Source organism: Prosopis cineraria, unplaced genomic scaffold (assembly GCF_029017545.1).
Source record: "Prosopis cineraria cultivar Desert tree isolate PC_DT_omini unplaced genomic scaffold, ASM2901754v1 PC5, whole genome shotgun sequence".
NCBI classification, from domain to species: Eukaryota; Viridiplantae; Streptophyta; class Magnoliopsida; order Fabales; family Fabaceae; genus Prosopis; species Prosopis cineraria.
The window spans coordinates 30,129,956-30,144,012 of record NW_026555336.1 but is presented as its reverse complement, the minus strand read 5'-3'; the positions used below and the strand labels follow the sequence as shown (position 1 = coordinate 30,144,012).

General features: G+C 30.5%; 2 protein-coding genes across 2 annotated transcripts; both read right to left on the bottom strand.

The window, feature by feature from the left end:
• Positions 1–275: 275 nt before the first annotated feature.
• LOC129311718 (universal stress protein A-like protein) lies at positions 276–2,865 on the bottom strand. The gene is made up of 4 exons (XM_054954138.1): positions 2,598–2,865; positions 2,383–2,474; positions 1,621–1,739; positions 276–1,497 (listed from the first exon to the last, which is right to left on the bottom strand). The coding sequence occupies exons 1-4, from the start codon at positions 2,812–2,814 to the stop codon at positions 1,419–1,421; spliced, it is 507 nt and encodes a 168-aa protein (XP_054810113.1). The 5' UTR covers positions 2,815–2,865; the 3' UTR covers positions 276–1,418.
• Positions 2,866–6,902: 4,037 nt separating this feature from the next.
• On the bottom strand, positions 6,903–8,090 carry LOC129310724 (transcription factor BEE 3-like). The gene is made up of 6 exons (XM_054952646.1): positions 7,935–8,090; positions 7,713–7,832; positions 7,557–7,622; positions 7,413–7,481; positions 7,228–7,308; positions 6,903–7,113 (listed from the first exon to the last, which is right to left on the bottom strand). Exons 1-6 carry the CDS (start codon positions 8,055–8,057, stop codon positions 7,015–7,017), a joined length of 558 nt encoding a protein of 185 aa, XP_054808621.1. The 5' UTR covers positions 8,058–8,090; the 3' UTR covers positions 6,903–7,014.
• Between the last annotated feature and the right edge of the window lie 5,967 nt (positions 8,091–14,057).

Genomic DNA, 14,057 nt, shown 5'->3' with positions numbered 1-14,057 from the left:
CTTCGCAGTTTCGCTGGGAAGAATTTGAAGCAGTGGGATCTCATTCTTGCTCAAGTTGAATTTGCTTACAATAATTTTATCAACCAAGCAAATGAAAAGTGTTCGGTTCAAATTGTTTATGGAACTCATCCCCTTAGTCCGCTAAACTTGACCCCTTCATTTGATAAACAGCAATATAGCTCTGATGTTGACCATAAGGCTAAGAAAATTAAGAAGTTGCATGAGCAAGTCCGCGAGCGAATCCAAAAGCAGAATTTGAGATACAAGGCTCAATGTGACAAGCATCGAAAATAGCAAACTTTTAATATAGGAGACTTGGTTTGGATATATCTATAAAAGGAACGATTTCCTAAACAGTCAAACGCCAAGTTGTCCCCAAGAGCTGTTGGTTCATTCAAGATTGTGTAAAAGATCAACAATAATGCTTATAAGGTGAAATTTCCTGGATCTTATGGAGTGTCTGCCACCTTCAATGTTGCTGATCTATCCCCTTACATTAATGATAATGCTGAATTTGACTTGAGGGCGAGTTTCACTGAACACAAGGAAGATGAAATAGAAGCCTGAACGTAACTCCTCCATTGATAACCTTGAATGCCTGAATGTAACTCCTCCATTGATAACCTTGAATGCCATAATTCTTTATAACTTTCATAGGGTAATAAACACATGTAATAGCTCATGTAATAGCTGAAACTCCTTTTTCAACATTTAAGTCTTTGGATCTAAGGTTTAGTATAAATAGTCGTGTCATTTCCTTTGTACGATTATCAAATTAGAGAATAAACAGAGAACTTTGTTTAGAGAGAGGTTTCTGTGCCATCTTATAATTTTATCAATTATGAATTAAGTCCCTATAATCTATTTTGTTTTAATTAAAACCTTATTGTTTGATCCATTAGATATATTAATCCCCATGGGTTTCAATCAATACCAAAACAAAATTACTTTTCAAGTTACAAAAGCCTAATTTAAAATAAACTATAGAGAACTAATTCAAAATTGAAACAAGATATAAAAATATGTAGATATATATTTTTTCTATAATTTAGATATTTCAAGTTTTATATTATGTATACATTTTTATTACTTTTAAATATACTTTTCATCATATAATATCCAAATAAAGTTCAATTTATTAAATTGACTTTTAAAAAAATACATTCAAATAGAAATTTTGTTACAGCACCTAACTTTTACTAAATTAATTTTTGTTAAATAAACTTTTAACAGACTGATTTTTGGTTGATAGAAAACCAGGCACACACTTTCATCTTTGTCACTCTTTCCAGAGCCGGATGATAAGATCCAAGATGACTATGTACTGATGTACATATTACAATATCACAAGATCAAGTCAACCAAAAGCCAGAAGTTTCCTGCTAATATTGCACTGTTAATGTGGCAGATATAAAATACTACTCTGGTTTCTTCACCACAAGGACAGGGCATTTGGCATTTTGGACACAGTAGTTTCCCACACTTCCTATAAGAGCCCTGCATGAACATCATGCTGTTAGTGCCATGTAATTTTGTATAAAATCAAAATCTAAGACATTAGCTTTCATTTTTTTACAAAAAAGATTCATGTAGATTGAGCATGGGACAAGAATCAAATACCTTTTTATTGTTCCAAGCTCACGCTCTCCCAACACAAGCAAATCAATATTATGCTTTACTACTGCATCACATAAGGCCGTTCTTGGATCACCTTCCTCTCTACAGATCTCTGCATCCACCTGTACTCATAAATAAACCATCTCTCATCATCACTTTCTTTTAGCCTTCTTCTTCTTGTTTTTTTTTTTTAATGAAAACTGAAATACTTTCATGCACTAATGGAAGAAAAAATAATTATAAGAGGAACGAAATAAAAACAGACACCAATTATCTTTTATCAATTGTCGCCTCCAACTAAAGAGGTGGGGAATGATAATAAATACAAAAATCAGAGCTAAAGTCATGAGCTTTCCTAGTTAAACTAGTCTCTATACCATTGTTTTCCCTATATATAAAACTGATAGAAAAAGTGATGAAAATGCTGGTCTCTAGTAAGGAGATTAATCGCTTCCACACAATCCAGTTGTACTTCAACATGCTTAAAACCTCTATGCCAACACATCTCTAACCCTTCATGAAACCCATTTTAGAGTTCATGTTAAAACAATGGATACAGTCTGATTTTATTTTTTCTTTTTCCTTCAAATTCAATTAGTAATATTTTTAGAGTCCACTTCTTCCCCATACTAATAGATGGAAAGGGAAAAGTTCTGTTAATCAAACAAAACAGCTCTCGAGTGTATAGACATGGTTCAGATTTCAGAAAAATAAATTCAGAGATTCCCAAAGAATTATTAAAAAAAAATAATAATAATAAGGTACCCCATGACTAGCACAAATACTCTTGGCTCTCTCCAACAGAGCCAGTGCAAGCTTTTCCTGATTCTCCTTGAATGAGTTCACAAAATCTGGTCCTACATGTTTAGCAGAACACAGGTTCATCAGCAAGAAAGCAACCAAGAAAAACAAGAACAAACACAAAGAAAGGAGAAGAATCCATGACAGTAATAAGTGGATGGAATTTTGTAGAACTCAACTGGGTGAAAGTAAAGAGTAGAGGCGAGCAGAGCCAAGGGAAGCTGAAAAAATGTAGTTGCTATCAATTGCAGGCTGAACCATGAAGAGTAAAACGGGCTTGCTTCGTAGTGATTCCTTGAGAGTTTTGAGCAACCAAATGAGTGCATAGTAACTGTCATCACTTTCATCTATGGCCACCATCACCTTCTTCCCTGTCCCTCCATGATCTTCTTCCATTTTCTGAGTTTGCTGATCAGAGCCCCAAAATCTCAACTCGCAAAGGTGTGTTTAAATGAAGGCATCTGTCGTCTATTTGGTAGTTGGGAAACAGGAAATTGGATTTTTTTAGCGCACCGGTCAGTCAAACATGAGTGAAGAGCAACAGGGTCTTGTTTAAATTCAAGATTATATCATTAGACCAAAAGAATAAAACCGGCTTAGAACTTTTACGGTGCATCTCTGAGGGGCACATAGCATTACGCATTCAAATCAAGGCATAGCAAAACCAATGCTGAAGCATGCTTGCTTACTGCCAAATAAATTTGTGCTGCATTACTTACTCTTTAGAAGAAAATCCAGCAACAATTTATGTTCGTTTGTACAAATGTAAGTGAATTTGAACTGATATAAGTTTAATAATTAATATGTAGTAAAAGAAAATGACTTATAAACTTAAACTTTAAAATTATGAATTAAGATTTGATATTTTTATGCTACTCTTGCATGCACACATGTTAGAGTTTCAAAATAGAACTGTTATGTAATGATAGACTTGTTTTCTCCATCGTTTCCGAGCAATTACTCTCCATTTTTAATAATGTACTTGTTTTCTTTATTACACACGTTTTTTTTATTAAAGACAATATTATTTTAGACACAACTGAAGTTTAAATATAGATATTTCTTTTAATAAAAATTTAAATATTAATTTATTATGTTATAAAAAGATTATCCCCTTTCACTACATTCAATTTGTAATAAAATTAGTAAAGTTGTGCTTTTATTAGACAGCGTTAACTGGATAAGGGTATTTGTTTATCTAAGGAGGAAAGATTGAAATTTGAGTGATGCGAATTGAGAAATCTTTTTGAAATGTCGCTTCGACGTTGCCATCTCGTTGAGATATTTTGAGAAAACAGTCAAAAGTCATAACTACTGGTCAATCAAAACTAACCAAACAACCCTGAAACACCAAGCGACAATATGGAATCCTATGATGAGAAGCACTTTTCAATCCACGTTCTTGTGTGTGTTTCTCTATCTCGGCTCTTGCATGATATTATAAACCGCATTCTTCATAAGCCATAAATATTATAATTTTTTATTTTTCAAACTTCACATCAACTAGATAGTAATAATTTTGAAGTATTAAAACCATCTTCCCTTTTTTGCCGGGTACCCAGCTTCCTTGTCAAATCTCAACTTCGTAAGCTAGAAATGTTGCATTGTTACTGAACAAAAAGCCGTGGACAAAATAAAAAATAATTAAAATGATACAAAAGAGAACTAGATTTTGGCCCTTTTGGTTTTTTAAGAGCCAAAAGTTAGCTTGTTAAAAGTTTATTTAGTAAAAGTAAAGTTTTAAAAACTGAACTAATTATTAAATCAGATTAGGTACTGGTTTACGGTTAATTGGTTCAACCGTAGTCGAACCATGGTTGAATCAGTTGACATTAAATTAATATATTTTTAATTTATATATCATAATTAAGTAAGAAATATATTCAAATATTTATATTTTTCAAAAAATATTAATAAATGCTTGATAAAATGATATATTGTTAATGAATACATGATTAATATTAATCATTCTTAACGGTTCTTTGTTTTAATTAATTTTAAAATTAATTTTTTATATTTTAAAATAATTTAGCCTGGTTTTCAAGGAAATTGGCCTGTTTTTCAACCGATTTTTCCGATCATTGACCGGTTCCCTAGTTTTGAGGGCTCAACCAAACAAGATTAAGAGTCGGTTTTCAGTTCAATCGGTTGAACTGGCCTGTTCAATCTAATTTTTAAAATACTAGATAAAAGTAAGTTATTATTATAATAAAATTTATATTTTGATATATTTTTTTTTTCAAAAGTTTGTCCAAACAATTGGCCGTTTTCCTAAATATACTTCTAGAAAGTTGTTTTGGCTAAAATTTGATACCCAAACAATTTTGAGCTTTTTGAAAGTGAAAAGCACTCTTTGAGAGTAAAATAATTGATAGCTAAGCTGGTTAAAACTTTGAAATTTGCGAAGTACTCATTTAGATTTCAGTTAGGTATAATAGATTATGAAAATAATTGATTAAGTGGTAGATTTAATTATAATTGAATATGTTATAACACAATCTATTTGAATACTATTTTTTTGAAATTAATTGTAATATAATTGAAGATGTTTGGATAATTTAATCAGAATCAATTTTAACTATATAGATTACTATATAATTTAATTCTTAAATATTAAACATTAATTTTTTGAGGATACAAAATTTGAATTTTATTAAGAAAAAAAGATAAGAGAAGAGAGTTTGATTTTATTTTTATTAAATTATGTGCTTTATTTGTAATTTTTTTGTGGGCTTTCTTTGTAATTTTTTCTAACGTTTTTTGATAAATTTCTGTCAAAAGCTGATGGAAGGAGCTTAGGGGAAAATGCGCGTCTTGCCTCAGAATCAATTTTTGTCTTTTTTTGACTGTTTGGGTAATTTGCTAAAAAAATTGATTTTTCCCTCATCCAAATACACGCGAAAGTGTTCTTGTAAATAGATGAAATGCTAATGTGGTTTGGTTTGATAAATTAAACTTAAATTCATCTTTCCTTTGAGAATATTCAAAGAAATCATAACTTCTTAACAACAATGATCTCTAGAGTATAGAGTCATTGTTTGAGTTATCCATATGATCGACTTCCAGCTACAGATTTCTTGTAATCCAGAAATTCCATAATGGCAATGATGAAATGAGAAGGCGAGTGATGTAAACTTAAGTTCAATGAGAGAAGATTGAGTGGGATGAAGTAGCAGATTCTCTTGCCAAGTAACAACTAAGATATGCATTATTGTTCGTACTTATCAACTTGTCAAGATAATTATTCTAGGAAAAATCACATCCAACGTCCTTTCAAGAGAATTAATTACAGATAAAGACCAACAATAAGTTATATTAAAAAAAAAGTCATGTTCTTATTTTAACAATTCATTCTGCATTAGTTCTTATTTGTGATTCATTTCCTTGAGGGGAGGCTGGATGTGATTTTTCCATTATTATATGCATTCATGTACATATAACACTGAGATGGTGATGCAGAATAAGGAAGGAAAAGAAGGAGAGAATATAGAAAAAAAAAAGGGATCAATAAAGAGAAAAGAGAGACGTGAAAACTCAGAGAAGAAGCAAGATAACAGTAACTCTTCTTCAATTAAATGTGCGTGCAAATCAAATGAGTTAAGGTACTATTTATAAACTTCAACCAAACCTTAGAAATAAATGCATGAAAATATTAGAAATTCTAAAATTAAATAAAAAGATAATAATAAATGAAAAGATAATAATAAATGTTGAAAGATAACAGTAACTCAAATTAAAACAAAATATGCGTAATTAATATGAGAGAAAAATATTTTAAATCTATAATATCCTTGGAATATCTTTAATTATTTCTATTTCTATTTCTTCCCATCAGGTGGTCTTGCTGTCCCACGCGCAAAATCCATAAGCTGCATCACATTTTCTTGTTTGTTGTACCTTTATGAAGCATCTCAATCTGTTGAAGCTTTCTTTAGCATTTAAAGACGTTAGTCCGTCCAAATTTTGATGAACAATCCATTGTACTTGCCCCTTTCACTCTCTTTATTTATTAATCCAACAAACTTGATCTATCACATTACACGAATCACATCCCAATATGTTACTAACTATCATGGATCTATCTCAATTTCAGTGAACCCAGGTCATGACCACCGACATTGTAGACACATGGATATTTCATCTTCATTTGTCAATGTCAGTGTTATGAGCTTGGCAAATTAATGGGACTTATCTATGTAGTATCTGTTTCTGCAAATTGGACTCTTCTATTTGGCTTATTTGTTAAGCCTTCTCTTATTGTGAACCATATTTCATTAACTTAACTGTAGCAAAAAATGCTGCTGCAGTAAACTGTCACTATTATTCAGAGAGTTCTGAGATGAACTTAGCCCACTTTTTAATTATAAATTCATGGATATGAAAAGTACACTTCAGAGCTTGAACATATTGATGACTTTGTAAAGCAGAATATCAACATGTATTCAAGCAACCACTCCCCATTCTTAACAAGTATAGTTCGCTATTACCTGCAATGCAATATTTGTTTTACAGAGTTTCATCTTAACAGTAATCCAACTAATTTATGTGTATGAAAAAAAGGATGCTTCCAGCAGAACCAAAGACTTTCTTCTTCTTCTACTGAAGCGGCCATGTAGGGTTCCAATAAGCAAAGCCTTGATAACCTTCTCCTTCCATCCTTTCCATCCCTTGGACTCTATCTGTGCTAGGACTTCTCTGCAACACACAAGCCTTTCATGAGCGTGTGTAGAAAAACATATACATATATATATATATATATATATATAACACGTCAAACAACCACAGAACACAGATGACTTTAAAGTGTACCTGCATGGTTTGGATGGTATTCATCTCGTAGGTGTTGAAATCAAAACACATGCTTGCTGCTGAGAGCTTCATGGAGAGAAACTTTTTCAAGAAAAGAATGAGAAATTTAAATATCAGCAAGTCAGGATATATTTGATAACCAAAATGGGAAAAATAATGAATAATACCACCATCATCATAATCACCTCAATCTGTTGCTGTAGTGACAGAACGTAGTTTATGATCACATCTAACATAACTGCCATTCCCATTGCCTGCAAATTCATAAAAATGACATCAAAGACTATTCTGAACAAACATAACATCAAAGACCGTTCTGATCAATTAACCTTGTAACATCCTGGAACCAAGTCCTGCAAGCATCTTAGCTTTTCATTGATCTTCTCTCTTCTCACCTGAAATTTAATTAAAAAAAAAAGAATTATCTCAACTCTGAGTGGCTTTATATATTTATATGTAAAGGGGTTTGATTTTTGTACTCGTACCCGTTCTGCTAAACTGTGACTATCAGTAGCTTGACCTCTTTTTGCCCTGACATGGATTACTTCTTTCTGCTTCTCTTCAATCCTGTTATTGCTTCTCTTCCTTTTGAATCCAACTGCTTTCTGTTAATTGCAAACAATATAATGAAAGAACTTGTGCTTCAAGTTATCAAGCGATGAACTTAAAAAAGCAAGTTTTCTAAAGCGGAAGATGTTTTTCTCAACCTTACTAATTTCTGGAGAATCTGCAGAATGTGGGGAAGATAACTTCTGTCCAAAGCTGTCTGGTGACTGAATCAGTGGAAGCTTGAGTCCTTGATCCAATCGGCTGCCATTGGAGAAAGGCATGACGGACCCTTGATTGGTCAAGGTGGGAGAAGAGAGAAGATTACTCTGTTAAAAAAGTCCTTCCTTGATTCTCAGTTTTCATCCCCCATCAATTCCTTTTTATAGACTTTGATAGTTGATATATCAATCATGTTGTCTAACCAGTTAGATACATGGAATGCAGTTGAACCTGTAGAAACCTTCATATATGATAGGACTGTAGGGGAGAGGACAAATAGATGAAAAGCAGTGAAACAACATCACATCTTGATTTAAAACTGCTCATGTTTGTGGGTCGTTCTATATTATTAGATATTAGTTATTAAGTTTAAGTTTATTTGATATGAAACTTCTCATGTTAACTTAAATCCACTCATGTTTAAACAACGTAATAGAATATTATAACTTTAGAACTTTGTGTTATATATAATTGAACCTACAAGAACAAGCGTGACTCAATTAGTAAGAAGTTGGCTCACATTGCGTAAGGATGCGACGAGTTTGATTCTTGTCAATGAAGCAAGGACTTTTTATTGGAGAATGATTTATAAATATCTCTATAAGCATTTTACATGTCATAAGACTTCTCTTGATTTCAACGAGTTTACGAGACTTAATTCACTTGAACTTCAACTCATTGAAACATGTACACACATTGAAGGCATAATTTTAAAGACAGAGATTTCTGAAATTGATATTGCTGATTAATGATAACGATCCTGTTTAGCTGTGAAAGTACAAGTGAAACATAATCTGATTTTGAACGATATGTTTTATATAATTTGGCTAGAAAGCTGCGTTGGTCCTACGTGCCTGAAGCATTAGTTCATGGGAGACTTGTATGATTGGCCAAGATGCATTGTATTCTCTTCAAGTTCTAATTTGGAGGGTCCATTTACCATTATATATACTTTCATCACCGCCACGCATCCCTTCTATCATTAAATTTATGCAAATATGTGTGTGTGTGTGTGTGTTTTTTTATAATTATTTTCTACCTTTTTATTTTTTAAAGTTTAGTGTGCTATTGATTGAAGATAAATAATGTTTATCTTAAATATTTATAATTTCGTAAGCCCAAAACATGTCTTCATTGATAATTTGATGTTGTTTTCCAGCCGAAAAACTGAGAGCTCATTCATTATCAAATTAACTTTACGAGATTTAGATTTGATGTTTTATAAAAATTATTATTAAAATAAAAATTAAACACATTTGGACATTGAAAATTTGATCAGAATGATTAAGAACTACAGCAAAAATAAAGAAAATGAAAACTGAAAAGTGAAAACAGACATTGAATAGTTAAAAAAAAAAAAAAAAACTAATGACAGCCACGTTAATTTGAGGGTTGGCAAATGCAATATCTCAGCTTTTTTAAAATTTACAAGTGTGTCACATAAAATTATGATATGCTGACCTAAAGTTTTTGAAAATTTAATCCCGCAAACCATGATGAATTTATTGAACTCATATGTACTTTTCATATTATTTGATTTTTTTTTTAACTTGAACCCATAAAACTTATATCCAGATAATCAATTTATGAAAACTATTAAAATTATTCATATTAAATTGAGCCATTCAAATTAAATATGTATTATCTAAATTGAAAATAAATATTATAAATTTTTTAATAAATATAAATATAAATTCAAAAAAAAATCTAAAAGATGTGTAGCAACTGATAAGCACCAAGGGATCGTGAGCGAAAACAGACCCGAAGTGAAAATCTGAGAAATGTTATTACAGTACCTAGAATTAAAAAAGTATGGTGTTGAATTTTCTGAGTTATGACTCTTTTTTTTTTTTTTTGTCCCTTGTGTTGTTGTAATAGTTTTATTGCACCTTTTGTGATTTGTTTGTTTCAAGCAGAAAAATTGTACTCAATTATTCAGACTTTTTACATTTTCAATTCTCTCTTCCGCTCTTTTTTAGGTAGGCTTTTCTGGTCTCAAAACACGAGGCATATTTTTTTTTTTTTTTTTTACAACGGGATATAGGATAAGACTACTTTAATCCCATCTCGTCCCATAAATATTTTTAAATTAGAATAGTTTTATATGATTAATATATACTAGTCAAAAATTGATGAGAATTAAATTTGGACTTTTGGAATTAAAACTTGATATTTCAGATTTGATATTATTATTATTTTTAGTTTCTAATCTTTAACAGATCTATATTAAAATAAAAATATATTTTTTTCCTGTCAATCTAACTAGTTATAATTATTTTGGGACATAAATGTTGTACATAGATATGATATATTATTCTCTTGAATTTAAAACTTGACTATAATTTCGGCGGTTGAGTGGGAGTGGGAGCAAAACTGTCATCATCCTTATCCAAATGTCCACAACTTTTTTTTTTTTGCCAACCAAATTTCCATAACTTAATTCAATGGTTTCGCTTAATTTAACAAATTCGTTCAACTGATGATCATGTATTTATTTATTTAAATTAGTTTTAAATTGAGACATGTTAAACAATATTTTTATAATGGAATTAACATGACTTTAAATATAATCCATGAGTTTGACGTGGATTCCAAAATTTATATTGAGAAGTACATAGAACTATTTAAAGTGAAATTCTTTTTTTTTTTTAACTTTTTGAACAAGTTTTTGGTACAATTATGCTGCATGCGATATTACCAAGCACTTCCAAAACAAAACTATCGGGCCCGAACAATGGATGACTCTCTTACTCTTTTTTTCCCTGTTTTCATTACATTGTTTGGGTAGGATTTCAGATGGATATGGATTGTGGATCTCACGTCTCTGAACCTTATGGTGAAGTTGGCTATTTTGGGCCGGCCTGTTAACTTTGGCCCACGGCCTGAAGTGTCATTGGTGAATAGCCGTGCGAGTGGAGAGTCCTATTAACGGTGTCGTTTTCATATCATACAAAAGACTGAAAAGAGACAAAAGCATATGATTTGATTGTTCGCTATGAAACTTGTATGCAGTATTTTAAGAATCAAATATCGAGCCATGCTGGACAGTCAGACTGTCCACTAAAACTCGTTAGGTTTGATTTGGATTAGAAAATCGTTTACATGGTTGATCTGTCATTGAGTTAGAACCTAGAACTAAGCTGGAATCCAAAATGGCTTTTACATAAAATGGGCGGTTTGAACTTAATATATATATATATAATGCTAAAAAATCTAAAAATTGAACCCTTAAGAAAACCCACATATGTTTGACAATTTATAAAATTAACATATAATAGTATTGATTTATGGTCATGTTGTTGTTAATTTTAACAACTAGAGGTATTTTGAATTTATTTCTTAATATATATTATATGAATTTAATATTATTTTATTTAATTTTAATTTATTTATTACCTCATTGGTTCAACTATTGGTTGAATCATCAAAATTGAGACTTTTAATCTAATTTTTTAAACATTGCTTGCTTACATGGATATAATACTTAAATGACGCTTCGATGGATTAGTGTTATGGTTGTCAGCTGTAGAGATACATTGAAAAATAAAAAAAAATATCATTAAATAAAATAAAAGGAGAACCACAAGACTTTCCAAAAGCGTACGTAGTTGCACAAGATGGCTTTCAAAATACAGTTATGAGTTTGACAAAATGTCCGGAGTGGAACCATCATTGGCGTGTTTGCTAAAAGGAATCAGAGCCGTTGATATAGCCACGTGGGTGGGTGGGGTGGCACTTGGGATAAATGGCTACAAATTACTCACATGTTGTCAGTGGCGACATATACTAAATGAGATCTCTCACCGTCACCACCAACTCATGAAAAAATGGCTTTTGTGAAGTTGCCGACGGCCATCAATTACAAGTTCTCTGAACGTTGCCATGTTTTCAACTTGTCACTTGTTTCATTGCTTTCTTTGTTCAGTCAAACACGTCTTCTTCGTCCCCAAGCACCGTAATCAGCTGGTTTCTGTCTTAATCTTCATCCCCTTCTGCTTTTAACGCTCTTCCCACACCTTCATATTTCTAATATTTTTGTCACGTCTTCTATTATTTTCAATTTTGTTTCTATGCTTTCTTTTCACCATTAGCTTTTACATCAAATGAGAGACATTACTAGTAGGTATATTGGTCTTGGTGGAAGAAGATATAGCCATTTAAATTCAAGGTTTGAGTTCAAGTTTGTGTGAATGTAAAAAATATTGCTGGGGAGTAACTCATAATTGAGTTCGGCAATATTAGAATTTCATTTAGTCAAATAAACATATTAAAAAAGAGAGGGATTTTAGTATATTTCTATTTTGAAACTATGTATTTTTTTATAGATAATTTTTCTGGAAAATACTATAAAATTGTATCGTTGTGATATTTTTCTCTTTAAAAAATTATTATTTTCCTGTCAAAATATTTTTTTATTTTATATAGAAACTAGTTATCATAAGAAAAACAAAATTTAAAGGATGGGACATTACAAAAAGTAATAGCTGGAGGCATGTTAGAAGCCCCAAAGTCCAAAACCCGTTGTTTCCCATAATTCACTTGCTATTTAATCATTTATTTCAAATTTTAATATATGATTTTTAGTTTTATATATCACCCAATAGTGTATTATTATTAAATCGTATGTATGTATGTATGTATACATGCATGCATACTTCTAGTGAAATAATGCAATGCAATGATTACAAAGAGGGCAACCCTGATTAAATGTGTTTGATTTTTAGTTTGTTAAAAATTTATTTAGCAAAAATTAAAAATAAAAGTTATTTGTTATAATAAAATTTATATTTGAATATATTTTTTTAAAAAATTAGTTTGATAAATTGAAAGTTATTTAGGTTAATGATGATTTATGCTTTTAAATATATAATAACCAAAAAGGACATTAATTTATAATTATTTATAATTTTTGTTATTCAAATATAATATATTAGATATGTTTAAAAATTTGAAAAAATTTAAAATGATATAAAATTTAATATGTTAAATAATAAGAACAAAAAATATGAAGTTTAATATGTTAGAAAAAAATTACGCAATAAATAATTTAACATTTATTACCGAACGAGGGAGCTTCGATGGCTGGGAGATGGAGACGGGAGAAGTTCGGTTAGAGGAATGGCAGATGATGCTAAGAGGAGCTGAGAGCAAATAGAATTTGAGAATAGTAAAGTAAACTCGGGCGAAGAAAGTTAAAAAAATCAAAAGTAGCATGATCAATTAAAAAGTAGGTGCAAATTTATTTTCCTCATTAAATGCCTACCTCACATTTGATGTTTGAAATCCAATTTAAAATAGAATTTCAAAATCTACTTCCAAACTCTTTTCAATTCACATCTCAAAAGTTATTTTGCTTCAGTAAAAATTTTTCAAGCAACTTTTAGCATTGAAAAGCTCAAAAGTGCTTTTCATATGTGAAAAACTATTTATCCAAACACACACTAAAATCTAAGACATTAATATGAAATCAAGACTTGAGATTTATGACCTAAATGTTAGGAAAACAAGACCAATAATTTTGAATCTCATTAGATAAAACAAGGAAGAAATGCACAAATTATAACAGAACCTGCAAACAAAACTTGCTGATATATTTATCTTTTCTCGTTATAATGTTTGTCTTTATCTGTTTCCTCTAACTATAATGGATAATATATACATTTGCTTCACCAACAACATCATAATTAAGTGCTTAATCATTCGTGGAGTCAGGACTCAATTGAAAAAAAAAAACAAAGAGTTAAAAGACATTTTTTTTTCTTTGTCAACTATTCACTCAAGAGCATTTGGTATCTTAAAGTTTTATATAGTGTTATTTTTCTCTCCAACTTTTAAAAATAATGTATTGAGTATTCTAAATTGATTAAAAAAATTTCAGAAAATGAATTTACAATTTTTTTTAAAAGGAACCCAATGCATTATTTTTAAAAGTTGAAGAAGGAAATTGCACTATATGAAAATTTAGGAAATCATATACTTTTGGATGAATAATTGAGAGGCAAAAATGCCATTTAACAAAAAAATAATTTAAAAATTAAAAAATTAATTAATAATTACTTACT

Excerpts from the sequence above, each read along its gene's own strand:
- LOC129311718 (XM_054954138.1), bottom strand. The coding sequence starts at position 2,814 with ATGGAAGAAGATCATGGAGGGACAGGGAAGAAGGTGATGGTGGCCATA. Across the intron at positions 2,475-2,597 it reads CTACTCTTTACTTTCACCCA|GACCAGATTTTGTGAACTCA; the intron begins GTTGAGTTCTAC and ends CTAAACATGTAG. Across the intron at positions 1,498-1,620 it reads GAGCTTGGAACAATAAAAAG|GGCTCTTATAGGAAGTGTGG; the intron begins GTATTTGATTCT and ends ATGTTCATGCAG.
- LOC129310724 (XM_054952646.1), bottom strand. The coding sequence starts at position 8,057 with ATGCCTTTCTCCAATGGCAGCCGATTGGATCAAGGACTCAAGCTTCCA. Across the intron at positions 7,623-7,712 it reads GTCACAGTTTAGCAGAACGG|GTGAGAAGAGAGAAGATCAA; the intron begins GTACGAGTACAA and ends ATTAAATTTCAG. Across the intron at positions 7,482-7,556 it reads TGGTTCCAGGATGTTACAAG|GCAATGGGAATGGCAGTTAT; the intron begins GTTAATTGATCA and ends ATGAATTTGCAG.